The sequence below is a fragment of the Spermophilus citellus genome, assembly GCF_964194105.1.
Source record: "Spermophilus citellus genome assembly, chromosome: 13".
Lineage (NCBI taxonomy): Eukaryota > Metazoa > Chordata > Mammalia > Rodentia > Sciuridae > Spermophilus > Spermophilus citellus.
In genome coordinates this window covers 51,839,958-51,859,589 of record NC_138193.1, presented here as the reverse complement: position 1 = coordinate 51,859,589, position 19,632 = coordinate 51,839,958, and the positions used below count along the sequence as shown (strand labels likewise).

At 39.8% G+C, this 19,632-nt stretch overlaps 1 protein-coding gene and 1 long non-coding RNA gene across 5 annotated transcripts in view; both read left to right on the top strand.

Moving 5' to 3' along the window:
* Window positions 1-60: 60 nt before the first annotated feature.
* Window positions 61-2,768, top strand: LOC308632970. The gene is made up of 3 exons (XR_014018665.1): window positions 61-141; window positions 1,693-1,760; window positions 2,531-2,768. It is a non-coding gene; the product is annotated as an uncharacterized lncRNA (long non-coding RNA).
* A 3,265-nt stretch (window positions 2,769-6,033) lies between these two features.
* SEMA4F (ssemaphorin 4F) overlaps window positions 6,034-19,632 on the top strand; it is a gene marked incomplete at its 5' end in the record, with an annotated part of 28,304 nt that continues 14,705 nt past the window's right edge. Inside the window, 5 exons of one of the 4 annotated variants that reach the window (XM_081265219.1) lie at window positions 6,034-6,322; window positions 8,498-8,649; window positions 9,212-9,271; window positions 9,489-9,587; window positions 14,038-14,131. In XM_081265219.1, the coding sequence (XP_081121345.1) occupies window positions 6,034-6,322; window positions 8,498-8,649; window positions 9,212-9,271; window positions 9,489-9,587; window positions 14,038-14,131 (694 nt within the window). Of the gene's footprint in view, window positions 6,328-8,497; window positions 8,650-9,211; window positions 9,272-9,488; window positions 9,588-14,037; window positions 14,132-19,632 lie in introns of all 4 variants that reach the window. The other 3 variants (XM_081265222.1, XM_081265220.1, XM_081265221.1) reach the window with 3 other exon arrangements.

Sequence of the window (19,632 nt, the reverse complement as noted above, 5' to 3'; positions counted from 1 at the left end):
GGGGCGGAACCTGGGCGGGGCGGAACCTGGGCGGGGCGGAACCTGGGCGGGGCGGAACCTGGGTGGGGCGGGGCCGGCTGGGGCAGCCTCACGTTTTCCCCAAAGCGCCTCAGCTCACGGTCTCCAGCCCTCAGGCCCACTGTGAGTAGTCCTGGTTTAGCCTTTAGGTAGAGTTTTGTATGTGTGTTGGAAATTATGTCCTAAATCTGAGCCTCCTTCTTCCTCCCATGGAACCTGCTAGTAGCATCGTTCACTCACTCAGTCATTATTTTATTCAATGAATATTTATGGCGAGCACATTGTACCAGATATTGTGCAAAGATTGGGATACAGTAAGTACATAAAAGCCCTCTCAATCCCCTTACGAAAGAGCTTAATCTACCCTCAGGCCGCTCTTTTTAGTCTTTTCGAACCACTCCTTTCCAAGAGGGTGTCCCTTTACTCGGATTCATTGTCACTTACTTGAAGTTAATTCCTACAGCCCCTTCAACACACTTCAGATGGGCTAGGAGCACCCTGACCTTATTGGCTGTTTGGTCTGGGACTCGAACTCTGGTGGAATAAATATTCTCCTCTGAATTAGTCCACTGGAAAGAAAAAGAAATTCCAGTACCAAATCAGAAATGAACAGTTTCTCTCATTATTCTTCTCTGCCTCTGTTATCAGAGATGCAAGTGAGGTAGTGTTATGGTGTGAAATGATCAATATAATCAATAAGTCATAGATATAGGGTATATAGTATAAGGCAAGATAGAATAGATAATCAATAAGCAATAGACATAGATTAAAGACTATAGGAATAAGGTAAGATAACATAGATAAGCGATAGTAAGACATAAGTTCATCAAGAATAAGCCTAAGTAATAGTAGAAAAATCATGTAACTATAAAACATAGGATTTAAGCCATAGAATAAGTCAGTGTGTCAGTATAGTTATAAATAACTATAAGCAAGTGGGTTAATATATAGATAAGGTTAGATTAACATAGCAACTTGATCTTGTAGACTTGCATAGGATAAAAGACATAGGGTTTATAGATATTAGTAAGATGACAGATAAAAATGTGTGTGTAGGCCATAAGATAACTGCAGGTTTAAGTAGGCATCAAATAAGTTACTAGTACTGAGTGTGCAAAGCAATTGCTCTGGTGGAAACTCATTAGTCACTTGCAACAATTCCACTTTACTGGGATTATGGGACTAGGGTGACTGTAGTCATTTGAGTAAAAAGATGTGACTATAGAAACTCCATCTTAGTTTCTTTGTTACTGTCCCTGTGAAGAGAGAACTGCATGACCCATTTCTAGGAAACAGAAACTAAAGCTGTTTTCTTATTTAAAAATTTGTCTTTCTGTACTTTGTACCCCACAAATTGTACCCTACTCAGGATGCAGCGGTGTTCGTGGTGAGCTACATCCTGGGTTTGACTGCCCTAGTGGGTCTACATGATTTTGAAGTAGATTCTCACCCCCACCAACCCCTGCCCAAATTCAGGATATGACTGTCTAGCACCTGCTTGAACCCCGGGACCGTGGTCAACTGAACTGCAAAGCTAATGCTTTTTTAGCTTCTGTTTATTGCTTGCTTGCTGACTGGAAAATTCCAGTCCTGCCTAGAGCCCACAAGTCCCACTTATTAATGTTTTAATTTCTGTGATTGGCTAGTGTTTTTTTGTTCTTATATTCTCCTTAGATGGACCAGGAAGCTGCTGTCCTCCCACAAAGCTTGAGTCTCTATGGTGGGTGACAGTCCCTGGCCAGGTAAATAAAGCTTTATTTGATTTGAAATTCAGACTTTTAGTGCTTTCTGGAGCAGCTCTCCATAACAGTAGCAATGCAGGTGAGGTGAGGCAATGTTTTAATGAGTGGCTCAGGAAAGGTTTCAATAGGAAAAGAGTCACCTGCCTGTGTGACCATTTTGCCTCTCTTACCAGATCCTCAGAATAAAAACAGAAATATTTAACACAAATGTCCTTTTTAAAACCCTGCAGTCTGATGTATAATAGAATCCCTGTGTTTCAATTTAAAGGGTAACTTATCTATAGCTCTTCTTACCCATGTATTCTAGATTAGTTTTCCTGTCTCCAATTTCCAGATTATCTTTTCCACTTGATGTCAGAATCATTCTTGTAAAAAGATTTTACTCATGTCACTTTTTGCTTAAAAAACATTTTTGTTTCCTTTTTGGTTTCAAGGTACATTATAAATGAGCCTAGCTACTTTATCAGACTCAACCTTAACACCAGACTAACTTGAAAACATACTACCCATTGCTCTCAGCTACAATAACTTTTTTTCCTGTACCCTCTATTCATCTGGAACAGAATTTATTGAAAAATGTGCAAAGAATTGTGCCAAGTGTGGGAGAATATTACATAATTTCTTGAAGAATTATTCTCTGAGGGTAACCAATTGTAATGCCATATGAAAGTGCTTAGACACTTAAAGTACAAGGAGGGTTACTGACCAGCGGATTGATTGCAGCCTTAGAAATCTACTGCCATATTGCTCAGAGACTTCTCTTCCCACAGGGTGCTCTCAGCCAATGATGGAGTATGATAGGGATAAAGCAGACCTGTTCCTGGGAAACAGAATTCTTCTAGCAGTCAACTCTGACTCCACATGTACTTAACAGCCTTGTCTGAACATTCTCAGTCTTTCTTCTTCCTTGGGAGTCAAACTCTTCCATCACAGTGTGACCTCTCTCCTGTCCTTTCCTGACCCTTTCCACATTTTTCTCTCAGGTGTTTCTTCTAATAAAATCCTTATACCATTAATCTTATCTCATTAATCTTATCTGCTTTTTGGAGAAACAAAACTAACATTTAAATATTTAAGCAATGTAATAAGCACTGAGAGAGGTATTAAGCAAATTGTTACCAAATATTTGCTGACTTTCGAGTATATACCAGGTACTGGTGGGCTCTGAAAATATAATTGTTTCTGTCTTCCTGGACTTAGTCTATGGGGAATAGACCAGTACTTAGGCAATGACAATGTGGCATTATATGTGTGACAGCAGAGAAAACACAAGTTATGGGAGCACATAGGATGGTATACACTTGAAGAATTGGGGTGAACTTCCTGGAAAAGGGGATTATCATTTCAAGTGATGAACAAAAGTAAATGTGAGCTAGCCAAGCAAGGGGCACAGAGAGCATTCCATGTAGAGGGAATTCTGAGCAAATGAAGAAGCTCAGCCAGTGTGGGATATAGTTTTGTGGAAGAGGAGTGGTAAAGATGAAGCAGGAGAACTATGCAAAAGGCCAGAACAGGTAAGATCTTGTGGATCATATTAAGGATTTTGGATTTTATCCCATGGCAAATGCAAGGTAGAGTGGATGGATTCAACGAAGTGTGTAAGAAAAAGAGTGACATGACCTGATTTGTGTAATGGACAGAACACTTACCTGCCCCAGGGGAAAGGATTGAGTGCTGAAGTTGGGGTGATGGTAACTGGGCATGGGTCAAGACTGGAGTAGAAAATAGCTCAGGCAAAAGAACATACTGACTTGGATTAGAGATTGTTAAAGAGGATGCTGAGATGTAGGTAGAAATAGTTAGGAGTTAAAATAAACAGGCTTGGAGATTGGATGGATTAGGAGGAATCCAGAATGACAGGGCCTAAAACATAGTAGGCATTCAATGAATATTTATTGAATAAATGAATGCAAAATCCCTGGTTGAAAAGATAATGGTGCTAAGTCAAAAGATAAAGAACATTGATTCCACCATCCACCCAGTTACCCTAGTTTGAATGGGGTGATGATGACAGTCCCAATTTGAACATGTTGAAATCAAGATGCCTGTGTTAAAATGAGTGGAAATGTCCACAGATAGTGGATGTATGTGTCAACATCTGAAGAGAAAAATATGGCCTGGAAATAAAGATTTAGGAAGTTGACAGTAATTAAATTAGTATGAATGAGACTACCTAGAACAGTGAAAAGTAGGGATCACAATTTGTTAATGAGTATTAAAAATCAATTTAGTGGACTGCAACCAGCAATTTAAGAAATGGAATAGAATAAAATGCAACACAATAGAAAACACTAGAATTTAGTTCCTGATGGAAAACATGATGGAAGTATGATTTTGTGAAAAATTCATTTCAGTAATGTTATGAATATATATACTTAAATGTGATTAGGTTGCAATATAAAATGAACTTTTGTGTGTTGCTATAAAATTTGAAAAAAAAAGATTTTTGGAAAAAAATCAAAAGACTGAAAAATCAACACCTAATTCATTGTCAAAAAAGGAACTAAGTCCTCTAGTAGATTGTTGTAGAGCACCTAAAGAGAGGTATATACTGGTGCCAGAGGAAGAAACTCAAGGAAGGTCCCCATGTGTTAAGGTTTGCATTAGGAAAGGTTTCAGAAAGATCTAAAGTACTAATCTTAAGAATATGATTTTTTAGAATAAGCAATTTGCATTCAAGAACCATGTCTTATATCTCTAGTACCTATCAAAATGTTTACTACATAATAGACCCTCAAACTTTCAAATGAATAAACTAAAACTTGTGCTTTAGGAAGATTATTCTGACAGCAATCTGGAAGGGGAGAGAATGGAGAAAAGGTTGTTTTTTACTTTTCACAAGTTTTAGTTTATTTTTAATTGATACATAATTGTTCAAGTTTGTGGGGTGTAATGTGGTGTTTTGACACATGTATACAGTGTATAATGATCAAATCAGAGCAAATAGCATCTTAAAATGAAACTATTTCACAGTCTAGGTTAATGATGATGAAGTCCTAAATGATAAATGATAATGGAAGGAAAAGGACAGATTTATTTACAATCAGAATTACCAAGATATGGGGATGCATACATATGGGTGTGGTAGCCAGTCTCCATGGCTGAAATCCTCATATTCACCCTTGTAAAGTCCCCCTCCCATGGTACATCAGGGGTGATCTGTGTGACCAACTGAATATGGCAGAAGCGATCACATATTAATTATTTCTGAGGCTAAGTCATAAAATACAGTGTGGCTTTTTTCTTGCTTTTTTTGATCACTTGCTTTGAGGAAGCCATCTCATGTTGTGAGGACATTCAAGCAAACCCACAAAATCTATGTGAAGAACAACTGCCAACATCCAGCACCAATTTGCCAAGCATGGAAGTAAGCCATCTTGGAAGTGGATCTCCAGCCCCAGTGAAGCCTTTAAATGACTGTAGCCCCATCTGCAGAGATAAATATTTGTTTTTGTTTAAAGCTACCAAATCCTGAAAGTGAATTTGTTACATTTGTTATGCAGCCTAGATAACTAATGCAAAGGGGATGAAAGGAGGAAGCAATAAATACTATAAATTAGAGGCTATAAGTTAAAGACTAAGTGCTTGAAGGAGGAACTGGGATTAGGATGTAGGGGATAGTAAGTTATGGTCAGGACCTGTATTTGCCTTGTATGTAGGATATCCAAGTGAGCAGTTTTTGTCCCTCAATCTCAAAGTTCTACTAGTTTTTGAAGGCTCAGTTCAAATGTCACCTCTTCCGTAAAACCTTTCTGCTTTTCTCTGGCAAAAAAATCTACATCCCCTTTGGGGCACCTTACTACAGCAAACATGCATAATTTTGTATTGCAATTACCTATTTTCCGTTGTTTGTTTACATTTGGGAGCTCCATTACGACCCTGAGCTAGTTAAGGATAAGGACTGTGATTTTTAGTGTGTGTTTTTTTTTTTTTTTTTTTTTTTTTTTTTTTTTTTTTGGTGTGTGTGTGTGTGTGTCGCTGTATCTCTGTGTTGGTGATTGTGTAATAATTCTGAGAAACTTGATGGTTGTATCCATTTACCCATGTATTTTCCCTACAGTTATGGACATTTGGGTTTGTGGAGTGACTGGAGCAAATTCGCTACCGGAGGTCCTGAAGTGACACCTCCAGCCTGCTTCAGAGGTAGAACTCCCACCTATACCTGGGTCTGGCTTCACCTCTGCCTGGGATGAACCTCTCCTCCTCAGTCCCTCCTCTACTCAATCCCGATTGGCTGGAGAAAGGAAAACGGCCCGACATTGGTTCCTTTTAGATGGGCGGAGCCGGGCTGGGTTTCGTCTCGCGCCTCAGGCCGAGCCGCGCCGAGAGGACCCGAGTGAGGCCGAGACCAGCGGCCCAGTGGCCCGGAGCCGAGGCGGCTGGACGCGCCCCACCCTGCAGCCAGGCGGAGCCAAAGATGCTGGCCTCTGCCTCGCGGCCCCGCCCGGGCCCAGGGCCACCTCGGGTCTTACCCTTGCCACTGTTCCTGCTGGCGGTGTTGAGCGGCACGGTGTCCGGCCGCGTCTCACGCTCTGTGCCCAGGACCTCGCTTCCCATCTCTGGTAAGGTGCGGACGCCTTCGTCCTCAGCCCTTTGCGCCGCGCGCAGCCCTCGCCCGCACTTGTTCACACCCACCCGCTTCCTATCCTGGAGAGCAGCACCACGGCCCCCTCAACGCCTTGCACCGTGCCCCCCGCAGCGCCTAAGCCCCTCAGGGACCCAGACAAGACCCCGGCACTCTGCTGTTTCACCCTAGCCCTAGCCCGGGCCTCGCGCCTCGGCATCCACGACACACCCAGGTTGCTCCCTCAGACCCTTATTTCCAGGACCGCTAGATAGGTCAATCCCTTACCGTGCAGAGGAGGATACTGAGGCCCTAGGTGGGCTTGGGAGTTGATCGGGGTTGTCCATTTAGAAGTTCCTTCTCCCTTATTCCTCTAGTCCCCCGTACCTATACCTGTGTCGAACACTCCAGTTTGAAGCCCATTCCATTCCCAGGCCTTTCATTCTTTCATTCTAATTCAACCACTCCCTGGATCCCCAGCTCAGCATTTACATCTTCTGAACTTCATTTCCCTATGATCAGTTCAATGCACCCTGTGCTATCAAGCCTCTTACCCAGCTCACCACCTCAGTCTTCCAAACTCAGTCCCTTCTCATCTCTGACACTTGCTCCCATTTTTCCATGAATCAGATTCACTTTAACCCCCTAACTCCCTGAACCTTATGTGCTCCCTCTGGTCATTCCCTGCATCGACTGTTGGAAACCATTTTACCAGTTGACAGTAAAGTTTTGCTTAAATGATTTTGGAAGTCTTCAGAAGGAAAAAAGAAGAGTGGACCAGGTCCTTGGAAAAGATGTGAAAGAAGCCAGGGGATAGATACCACAAGGTTAAAAGTGGTCATTCACATTTTAGAGACTCTGTTGAGGTGGGCATGAGTGTGGTATGGACCTTTGTTTTCTTCTTAGTGGGTATGGAGGCAGACAGACCAGTAAAACCAAGAGTACCCTTGGCAAAAGCTTACAACTGGGTAACAGTAATTTAGAGTCTAAACTCAGGTCAGAAACATATAGGGATGCTTGAATCTCCAGGGCAAAGTTGTGGTCAGAGCCTGGGGTTTCAGTTTGTGCTGGAACAATAGCTAAAAAGTAAGTTGAGGTTGCCAGGCTGAATTGATGTCCAGAAATCCAGAGATGTCTAGAAGGCAAGGTGAAGCAGAGCAGGGAAAACAAAGGAGGTTGGGTAATTCAGAACTTATACTAAGCATGAGAGAGCAGGAAGAATACAGCACAGAAATAAGCACCAGTGGAACAGTGGATGGGTGGGGCTCACCTCAGCATAGCTAGGAATGAATGGGTTGATGGCTAGTTATCACCACGAGGACACTCGACCAGCTGAAACTTATAGAGCAGAGTTGTATAGGGATAGGATCCTCAGAATTAGATTAAGCTAAGAAGGTAAACACATATGAAGTTATTTTTAAAATGAGTTTTGAATGCTGAAAGGGGTTAGATTTGGCCAAAGCAGAATGCAGCCATAAAGAAGAGAGGGACTATTTGTTAAATGTGTAGTACATGCCAGGTGCTTCCACATATGTTATCTCACATAATTCTCTCAACAATCCTGGATGGTGTTGTTTACAGATGAGGAAAATGATGCTCAGAAAGGGCAAGTAATGTATTCAGGATCATATAGTAAGTGGAAGAGCCACATTTAAATCCAAACTGGTCCATTTCTGAAACACATATCTTTTCCCACTACACTAAACTACACCTTTTTAAGTGAAATGGGGTGAGGGAAGGTCAAGGAAGGTGGCTGAGAGAGGAGGTAGACTCCGAAGGTATTGGTAAAAGAGTAAAACATTTATAAGTAAAAAGTAGTTACTATTAAGCAGGATTCAAAAATAAAACCCCACAATTTAGAATAGTACTTATACCTTCTTAGGTATATTTTCTTAGGGATCACATTGATATGAATAGAAATCACAGACTTAATATTTATTCTGTTATTTATATTTTTATGGAAAAAGCATACTTGACTGGATTGCATGCTAAATATTCTGACATCATCAGTTGTCTTGGGGTAGTGTAGATGTTCGACCTGTCAAGGTGCTGTTTTTTCCCTGATTGCTGCCATATAAATGATATTTTGGAAGAAAACAAAAATTGGCCTTTCGGCTTTGCTTACGAAGCAATAGCTGATATCATTCTTCCCTTTCCCTTTCCCTTTCTGCAGAGGCTGACTCCTATCTCACCCGGTTTGCTGTTCCTCATATATACAATTACTCTGTTCTGCTTGTGGATCCTGCTTCCCACACACTTTATGTTGGCGCCCGGGACACCATCTTCGCTTTATCCCTGCCTTTCTCAGGGGAAAGATCTCGCAGGGTGAGTGATGAGAGTGGGGAGGTCCCCAGGCCCTATAGCATGTGGTTAGAGCCATAGTTTTATGGAATGTGGGTGGGGGAGTTTTATAATAACTCAAGATGTAACAGTGGTGATACTAGAAGGGAGGGGATTATCCACTATCTTAGCCAAGTGATAGGGATAGGGTCGTGATGTCTAGGGAGACTATGGGAGAGATTCAGGGTGATGGGGAGGAGGCTACAGTGTCTGGGTTTTAGGGAAACAGCTTCCAAACTTTTTTGGTCACACATTAGTACTATATTGTTACCGGTACACAAGTGTGTACTTAAAGAAACTTTCCTTGAAATAGTATTGGCTCTTCTATATGTGTGATACATTGGATAGATTCTATTTCATTAAAACAATGTTGGTTGTGATTTCACAATTGATTACTTACTAATGGGTGGGAATCTTCCATTAATAAGTTGAAAAACAGTGCTCTAGGAGATGTCAGAAGTTCACAAATTGATGGAGGTTGTCAAACTGATCTCAAGGGAGTTTGGGGTGGGGGACCTGGGGAAAATGGTCACTACTCCTTTCTCAGATTGACTGGATGGTGCCTGAGGCTCACAGACATAACTGTAGGAAGAAAGGCAAGAAAGAGGTAGGTGTAACTAAATTCAGGCTCTGTCTTGAGAGTCCTTGAGAACTTGGCCCATCCCTGAGTTGGTGTCAGTCCCCTGGAGTTCTCTCATCCCAGGCAGGGATGCTGATACCATCACCCGTCATCCCTGATCCCCAAATTGCATCTAACTGTCTTGATCCTACCTTACCCTTCCTTGTACCTGCTGCTTCTGATTCTAACCATCTCTAACCCCCAGGATGAATGTCACAATTTTATCCAGATTCTCACCATTGTCAATGCCTCTCATCTCCTCACTTGTGGCACCTTCGCTTTTGATCCGAAGTGCGGGGTTATTGTGAGTGTCAGGGGTGGGAGGAGAGGGAGAGGGAGCCTGCACCAATGTGAGTTATGTCGGGGTGGTGGGTAGGAGGATGGGAAGGGTTTTCTGTGAGTGACCAAGTGGGGCATGGTTAAAACAAATACTGTGCATGATAAGCATTGGGATAAGGGGTGTCCTCACAGGGTGGAGCCTGTGTCAGCTACTGAGGGAGGGTAAAAGAAGACGGGAGACAGGGAAGTTTTCTGTAGAGGGTGAGGTATGAGATGCAGTGAGATGGTAAATTAAGTTAGGGATGCTGGCTGGGCTTGGGAGAGGCCAGATCCAAGAGAGCCTTTAGAAAGCAGAAAATTAGGTTTCTGTTGCCCTATGAATACTTGGGCCAGGCACGTTGGGCCTGTTTCTTAATCAGTGTAGCCCATGCCTCCTTCTTCCTTCTATAGCATGTGATTGTTTCTCGCCCCCTTCCCTTCCCTCCACTGTCAACCTCATTCTGTGTAGGCTATGACTTTCAGCTCTTATACCTTCTGATGTCACTGCCCACTAATGTGATGCCCAGTACTCTGGCCTTCAGGGTGGATACTCTGTCAACCACCTTTTCTTCTGGATCCTGTTCATTGCTGCTGAAAACCTGGGCTTCATTACCCTCAATCCTAGGCAATCTTGGGACACATGAACACCCAATGACATCTAGTCTAGACACTGCCCTGTTCCTGGGATGGTGATTGTTTTTGAACTTTTAGCTTTCTACATCAGTTAAACATTGTTAGCACAGTCCTCTAGCACCACACATTTGTGCCTAGGTCTTAGGTGAGTAAAAAACCTCACATGTCTTTTGTATTCTGTTTACTACAACAGCTCCCTTTCTTGATCCTGATCCTTAACTGTGGATCTTAACTGCCCTGTTCTGTAGTTTGCTTTGATCCAGTAATCCACCTGGATCAAGTCAGTATGTATTTCCAAATGCCTCTTTGTTACAGACCAGCCTCATATCTTGGGGTTAGAATGTTATAATTGCATATGCTTCAAGTTCCAGTCCCTCTGGTTACCCTTGGAGTTAGTTGAACTTAGGTTAAGTCCTGTCACATAAAGCAGCTGATGGGTTCCTTACAAAGGTCTGGATAGTTCTCTCATCCTAGGAAGGTTTCTTATTTCAGGTTGATGTTGAAAATCTTTACACCCCATTAGGTAATATTGAGGGTCTACTTTCCTTCAGTTCTCATCAAGCTTGAAGTAGTAGTAGTACTGATACACATCTAGATAAGATATCTAGAAGGAGAATGTTCTGGACATATCTGTTAGGATTGGTGTGACTTGGATCCCTATCCATTCTTGAGGAATATCAGCAATGAAGAGTGAAGCCAGGGTTCTGTATTCTGCACTCTCACCAATCTGACTCTTTCTCTGTATCCTCTTATCTAACAGACTCATCAAATTCTTTGATCAAAACTCATTTATAGGAGAAAGAGATTAGCTTAATCCTTCAAGCCACACCCTGAGCCTTATCCTGCTACCCAGCAAACTCACTCTCCTTGACCAAGTTCTGGCTTTATCCTTAGTGCTGAATGGCTCATGTCCTGGACAGATGGCATTGAAACTATGTGTAATTTTCTGAGGGTTTTGCTCTTTACACAACAACTTGCTCAGAGTTGATCATGGAGAAATGAAGGTTCTTATAAAAAGGAAGTTTAAGTGCTGTATCTACCAGCTCCAACTTTGAAGTACTGTCCTTCATTGCCAGCTTATCAGATGGTAGAGGGAACATAGTTTAATTTGATTTGTTGAAGGAACTTCAGCAGTTACCAGAAAAAAATTTTAGCTGCTAACAATAATGATGACCATTGCGTCCAGTATCTATGTAGGCTTATCACTACTTTATATTCTTGTTTAATTTTTTGTCACCACATCATGATATTTAGGTGTTATTTGTTTCCATTTTGTAAGTAAGGAAAGAGTTCAGAGAAGGTTAAGTCCCATATCTAAGGTTATATAGCTAGCAGAGGCAGAACCAAAATTGAAACCTAGGTTTGTCTGGTTCTGCTCTACTGTCCTGTCCTACTAGTTCAGTCCACAGCCCCAAAGACCTTATATGGCTTCCATTTCTTGTGGCATTTGACATGTTTGGTGTATCAGGAGCTATGTTTCTCATCTTTTTTATTTACCTACCATTTGGGCGAGGTCCTTTATATGCTTTCCATCCACCTCAACCAAGACCAAAGAACTAGTTCTAACTTCAGTGCTTTCATGAGAACCTTTCTATCAGCCATGGCTTACAGTTTGAGGGACTTGCTTCCATCACAACTGATTTTGAGAGACTGTGCTAACTGACACCATGATGATGCAGCACATAATCTATATGTTCTATATGATCTATTTCTCTATATTCTGCAGAGCATATATTAGAAAGGTCTTGCCCTTTTCACACTCCAGTTGAAGGTTATTTTGACCATAGAATAATCACAATATGTCTAGTTAATAGGATGCTCACTTTCTCAAAGACTAGATGACATGATGATGCCATGAGGGGGCTAGTTTTGACATATTGAGTTGTAAAGGGTTGATAAGCAATCTCTGTGAGAAAGTCTAGCAGTCAAATGAAAACATGAACTAGGGTTTGGAAGACATCAGACCTGGAGAGTTTGAGGAATGATTTCATAGAAAGACTGGAAATACAAGAATGAATGAGACCTTTGAAAGATATGTGAAAAGGATTATGGATAGATTCTTGGAATGTACATGTAGAGGCTCAAACAGAAGGAGCTAGAGAAGTGACAATTAGATAGGAGAAAGGACTCCAGGAAGATAAGAGTTTCAAGAGCCAAAGAATAGAATATTTCAAGAAGGAGAATGAATCATAAGTAACAAATGGTATGTGATGACTGAAGAGAATGAGAACTGAGAAGAGACTCATCTTTTTAGTCTTTGGTAAAATGTGAGGGAGCAGTTTTAGGCATAGAGATGAGACAACATAATTTGTTTTCTAGGAATAATAGGTGATTTGGTTTGGCTAGAACAAAGATCATTTTGAGAAGCAGTGGAAAATAAATAGGTTGGACTAGAATTTGTACTCCAGGCAATGGTGAGCCTTTTTGTCTTCCTTTTCTCCAAAATCTACTATCCAGTCAGTGGCTGATACTTTGGAAGATTAATCTGGGGTGGATATATAAATAAACTGGGGACGGGACCAGAGAGCATGGAGAAAGGAGGGCACTGCTATCATTCAGGTGAGAGGGAAGAAGGCAGCTGCAAGCAGCAGGTATTTACTACATTTCCAGAGTGCCCAAACACCTTGATATCACCAAACTTGTTACCTTTTTCTTCAGGGGAAGATGTTCCCACTGCCATACAAGTGGAGCACTTGTGCCTCTGTGGGGTCTTCAATCCATTAGGCTCTTTGGACCCAATATCTCCTATTTTGGACACCTCAGACATCTCATTTTAATAGGCCCTCTTCAAGAGTGTCTCGATTAAATAAAATCTTGTTTGCATCTACAGAGAAGAGATGAGGAATCTGAATGGACTGGTAGTATACTAAGCTCGGGAGACATAGACCTATGTTACTCTTTGATTAAATTCTGTTAATTCTGTTATTCTACATCACAGTAATTAAGCCATAGCCACACCAGTTTGTGAGCTACTGATAGCATACCTGGCATTTCTGTGCTGTAACTTTGATTTCCAGTCAGCCATAGTTGACTTCCCTCTCAGTCCTAGGTTGAAATCTTCTGCAATTTCCATTTTTAGATTTTTTTTTTGAAGGATTTCTTAGTGCTGGATGCTAGACTAAGGTAGCTTCTGACTGGCCCTGGTGGAACTCTTTGGTCTCTTGCCTCCCACCCAGGTCAGTCCTTAGAGGATGGTACTGCCTTTAAAATCCTTGAATTCTCATCTTAGCTTCAGGTCATTCTTCAATGACCTTATATATTCCCTTCTCCTCTTGGATGTATGGCTTTGGCACTGTCTTTCATCTTTGGGGTAGTAGAAGGAGGATGCTCCTTTTTTTTTCCCTGGGCCTTGGGCTTTAGTCTGTCCTCTGTCAGCCTGCACTTTTATTTGCCTTTCCTAAGGGCTCCAGTCCTGAAGAGACCTGCTTTCTTCTCTGGTCCTCTTTGTCCTGTAGCATGTTCTCTAGCTAGTTGCAGACTCCACAGTTCAGCAGCATTTCAGAGGAAAGACCCATGTCCAGCCTTGTTGCATTTTTTTAGGGCCATCCCAGGTAGGCCTTCATCAGGGCATATAAGTTGTGGGTATTGAGAAAAGAGGACTAACTTGTGAAAAAGGGGTAGCAGAGACGGTAAATGAAGAATGGGGGCAGGGAATCAGGAATAGTGACTTAGTGTGGGGATGATAGTAGAAGGAATGGGAGGTGAAGGGGAATGGGCTTTTCTTTCATCTGACCATCTTTGTACTTCTCACTATGAACCTTCCCTGTGACCCCTAAACCAACTGCCCCCCTTCTGGTCTGTAGGATGTGTCCAGTTTCCAGCAGGTTGAAAGACTTGAGAGTGGCCGGGGGAAATGTCCTTTTGAGCCAGCTCAGCGGTCAGCAGCTGTAATGGCTGGTGAGTGGGGAGAGACAAGAACCTGTGATTTCTTGCTCTAATTGCCTCCTTCCCCACCCCTGCTGTTGGAATCTCTGTGTCCTTTCTTTCCTTGGAATGTCTATTATTCCCATGTCTTTTTTTAGCCTTTCCTGTTCTTCCCTGAGTGCCTGTGACCACCTGCTTTTTCCCACAGGGTGTTATTTCCCCAAAGTTCTCTCCAGAGAATATTTCCTCTGCTTCTCTATGTGAGTGTTTCCTCTGTTAATGTCACTTTCTTCTCCCATAGTATTTATTTTTTTGTTTATGAGAGGAATATACTACAATGCATATTGTAATAAATTTGGAAAAAATACATAAAGAAGAAAATAAATCTAGAATAGCACTGTCTAAAAATCTTTATATGATGATGGAAATATTCTGGAACTGCACTGTGCAATTCAGTAACCACTTGCTATTGTGGCTGTTGAGCCCTTGAGATGTGATTAGTGTGAATGGAAATGGCTCCATGTGCCCCAGTGGCTACTGTATTAATACAGTTCTAGAATATCTCTACTTAGAAAACCACTGTTAGTATTTTAGGATATTTGCTTCTAGCTATTTATTTATTTAGGGTACTGGGGATTGAACTCAAGGGCACTCAACCACTGAGTCAATCCTTAGCCCTACTTTTTGTATTTTATTTAGAGACAGGGTCTCACTGAGTTGCTTGGTGCCTCACTTTTGCTGAGGCTGGCTTTGGACTCACGATCCTTTTGCCTCACTTCCTGAGCCTCTGGGATTACAGGAGTGCGCCACCATGCCTGGCACGTCTAGCCTTTTAAATGTGTGTGTACACCCATATATACTTATTTTGCTTACATTTGCTGTCTAGTGTTTTGTTGTTTGGAGGAATAAGCAATGATTGTGAAATAAATTCCTGTGGGTGCTTTCTTTGAACAATACATCTACAGTTGCTCAAGTATGGAAGTCATTCTGGAAAATAATTGTCTAATTCTTTGGTAGCTAGAGAGCAAATTGTTTTTGTCTTAAAAGACCTGTATTTGCGGTCAGACCATCCCACATCCGCCTTCCAAATTCGGGGAAAACCCAGCTGTTTTCTTCTGATTGTATAAAATAAGCAGTTCCATGGAAATTTTATAGTACTTTTAAATGTTTTACCCCATGGATATAATTTTGAATTTTATTGTGTGAATTTATACCATAGATACATACCATACATAATATAAAAATTCTTTGTAGAGAGATTTTTAATGACATAATTACTCACTCCCTGAGCATACCATAAATTAAACAACTCCAAATTGTTTATAAATTGTTTTATTTAGATTATTTGAAGTTTTTTCTATTCTCCATATTGCTGTAGTAAACATTTTGGTTCACATTTTTTTTTGTCCTCATTTTAGATCATTTCCTTAAGATGTCTAGAAATGGATTACTACAGCAAAGGGTGTGAACATTTTATGGCTCATTATCTGTTGCTAATTGAGTTTTTAGAAACGGTGTACCAATTTACACCCTAAGCCAGCAATGTATGAGAGTGTTTTGTTTTCTCACATAAATTTCACTGTAATGTATTGTTGCCATTTAAAAAAAAACTTTGTTAATTTGGTACTAAAATGGCACATTGTTTTAATTGGTATTTCTTTGAATATTAGTAAAGTTGAATATCTTTGTGTTTTAGGACTTTTTTAAAATTTATTTTTTTGGCAATCCTCTGTTCTTGTTCTTGGGCCAATTAAGAGACTATTAATGTCCTACACTTCTTTTTGTGATTATATGTTTTATCCTTCTTTGGTTAAAGTAAGGGGTGCTTTACCATTCAATTGCATTCCCAGCCCTTTTTATTTTTTATTTTGAGACAAGGTGTCACTAAGTTTCTTAGGGCCTTAAGTTGCTGGGGTTAGCCTCAAACTTGTGATCGTCCTGACTCAGCTTCCTGAGTTGCTGGGATTATAGGCATGTGCCATGGCACCTGGCTCAGTCTGTCTTCATTTAGAGAGCAGATAAAATTTTTTCTTACTAAAAAGTTCTCCCCCCAGTTTCACTCTTTGCTATATTTGGAACTTATTTTGATGAAAGGCATGAGATGGGCAACTAAATTAATTTTTTTCCTATCTGGTAATAGTTAAATCAGTTACTTAACATCATTCATCATATTAATTTTTCTTTCTTCACTGACTTTTTGTCAACTTTATCATAAAATTAATTTTTACCTGTAGTTTTGAACAGTATTTGTGTAAAACAAAAATTAGAATGCAGGATCTAATGATTTTTTTCTTTTTTTCTAAGTTTTTTTTTCTTATGTGTGACTTCATTTTTAGGAAATGTATTAAAAGCTATACAGATGAAATCATTCTTTAATCATTCAGTTAATGACTTTCCTTTTCAGGGAAAAAACTTTTAAAAGTGAGCATAAAATATTCCAATTGCTTGGCTTGGTGACACATGCCTGTAATCCCAGAGGCTCCGGAGGCTGAGGCAGAGGATCGTGAGTTCAAAGCCAGACTCAGCAACAGCGAGGCACTGAGCAGCTCAGTGAGACCCTGTCTCTACATTAAATACAAAATAGGGCTGAGGATGTAGCTCAGTGGTTGAGTGCCCCTGAGTTCAATCCTCACCCAGTATCTACCCCCGTCCCCAAAAAAGTATACCAACATTATCAAGATTATCATCATTTACTCTTAAAATCGATGAGGACTTATTTATCCTTACACGTTTGAATAAAACAATATTTTTCTTGGCATTTTGTCAGCATCTTTGCCAAAACTCTGAGCCAGCCATTGGTATCATTAAGAAAGATTTCTTGAGTTTCAGTCATTGTAAATGTCTCTTGATTCTGCAAAATTGTTAATTAGCATAAATGACTTTGAAATGCAATAATCTAAAGTAATCAGTTAACATACTTTATTTCAAGCAATAATCTTTAAGCATGTGCAAACCTCTACAAATAATTTCTTTTCAGCCGCTCAGTGAATTTGTATTAGGATGTGGTTTAAGAAGACTAATTTCATAAATAAAATCATTGTGTGACAAAGTGGAAAGAGCACTTTCAAGAAGGTTTCAAGTTATTTTTATTTTTTTTCCAGATGATAAAATTCAGCATTGCCCAAAGGAAGAAAAAACAAAGGAAAACAATTCAGATTTGTTTTTTAGCTGTTAATTGACAGAGGTGATCAGAATTCACTTTCTAGTTCAGAACCACCATCTCCAGTTAACATAGGAACTGTATCTCTAGTTGCCTCAGATCTAAATCACAGTCAATACCAGTATTATAAATTTTCATCTGTGGTTCTTATTTTACAGGGATATCATTTAAAAATTTTCTTGGTTTACATAAGAGCCAGTATTCACTTGGGGCTTTTAGTATTGATCCACTGTGCCCTTCTGTTTTGAAAATGGCACTGTAGAAACTTGTGAAAACAGTATGTAAGGACTAGAACCAAATTTCCCAGTTAAAAATCTATGAAAATATCTTTAAACATAAAAGAGATATTTTGAAATTAAAAGAAAGAACTTTTAATAATTAAAGTATTTTTAGAATATAATAACATAAGCATTTTCTTAAATTATAAAAATTACAATGTGCATTGTAGAAAATTAGAAAACAGAAATGTTATAAAGAAGAAAGTAAAATTTTTATTTGTAGTTCTATCATCACAAGGTAATCAATATTATTATTTTGGAGTGTAATGAGGATTTTCTTTAACTGTCTATGTTTCTTTAACTGTCTATGGGTGTTTATAAGTAAAATATAATTATGCATATTTCATTTGGTATTATTAATACTGAGCATTTTCTATAGTAGTTATATTATTATTCAAAACATGATTTTTAGTAATTGTGTACATTTCTATCAGATTAATGTGGATAATTTAATTATTTCCATATAAGTATACATTCAAGTTTTAAAATCAGTTATTGCTTTTATAAATAGTGTCACAAGTCAGACGAATTAGTGAATGCTTATAATCTTAGCTACTTGGGAGGCTGAGGCAAGAGGATGTACCTCTTTGTTAAGAGTGCTCTAGGTTCAGTCCCCAGTACAGGGAAAAGCTACAACATAAATCTTTTTATATAAGTTTCATGTTAATTCTTTACATGAATCTAATTAATTGCATATGAGTCAACCTAAGAAATGGAGTTGCTATGTCAGGAAGTGTAAAGATTTTTTATGGGGATCAGTAGATTTGGATAAATTATTCTCAGTCCCACCAGTAGTAATAAGAGAGCCTGCTTTATCGCACCCTTGTCAGTCCCAAGTAATATAGTGAACAAACATACAAAGAGACAGTGCCCTCCTCCAAAGTCCAATTTAATGTGTATTTTAATTGGTATTTCTACTAGTGATGTTGAACAATTTTTAATGTGTTTATTGGTACTTATATTTCTTTTGGGAAAAGCCTTATAAATCTATATTTCCAATATGACATTAATTTATACTACACCTAGATAAAAGTAGCAAAATGATCTTTATTTGCACTATTCAAATTTATAAAATTTTTTAACAATAACATCCACATTAGCCTAAAATCACAAATATTTTGACAATAACATTCATGCTAGCCTAAAACCAATCTTGAGTCCTTCTCAGTCTCCTTGGTGGATTCTTTGTCTTCTGCTCATTCTTTAAATGTAGGGGTTCCTCAGGCTACCATCCAAGAGCTTCTTCTCACTCTAAATAGTTGTGATCTCAGCCAGGCATGTGGCTTCTTTTTCTATTCCATTCAAATGCCCGTCCAGTCTGTATGTGTTTCCCAGGTCCTGAAGGTATAGAGCACATACCCAGCTACTTTTCAGATGCCTCTGCTGGGATGTCCTGCAGGAATCTCAATATCATCATGCTCCAAACTCAGCTTGTCATTTTTATTCACCTTCTCCAAACCTGCTGTTCCACCTACATTCCCTCCTCTGAGTGCTTAGCGTCATTGGATATCAGCAAGGTTAGCAGTCATTCATATTTGGTCTTTCCTTACCAAAGAGAACAAATTGGGCTTTCATCAAGATGAGCAGAAAAGCTCAAAAGCTTTTGCTTTTCTCCTTGGGAACTCATCCTGTGATTTTTATCCACTGCTTTCAGACACTGCATCTTGTGATAATGCATCTGCCAAGGAGCACTACAAATGTTCCAAATGCACTGGCTGCTGCCAGTGTTTTGGGTCCAAGCCTACCTCTTAAATGCATGTATATCTGCCCCAAAATTGGCATTCATACACTGAAACAAGACAGTTAATAGAAATCCATCATAGCCAATAGAGGGAAAAGAAAAGTAAACACTGTAACTCCAAATGGCTAATTATGTCCTACTAATAGGCTGTTAGAAAAAAAGAAGAGGGTAGCCAGCTGGCCTAGTCCTTACATAAGGAAATGGAGAATATTGGAGTAGGAGGTAACTATTCTGAAAAGCATCCGACCACAAGAAGAAAAGGAAATGGAAAAAGCAAGGCCAGGGCATGTTTACAATTTTTTAAAAACCAATGAACATATACTTCCTATTGCTAATCTCCTTTAGAAGTGAGCAT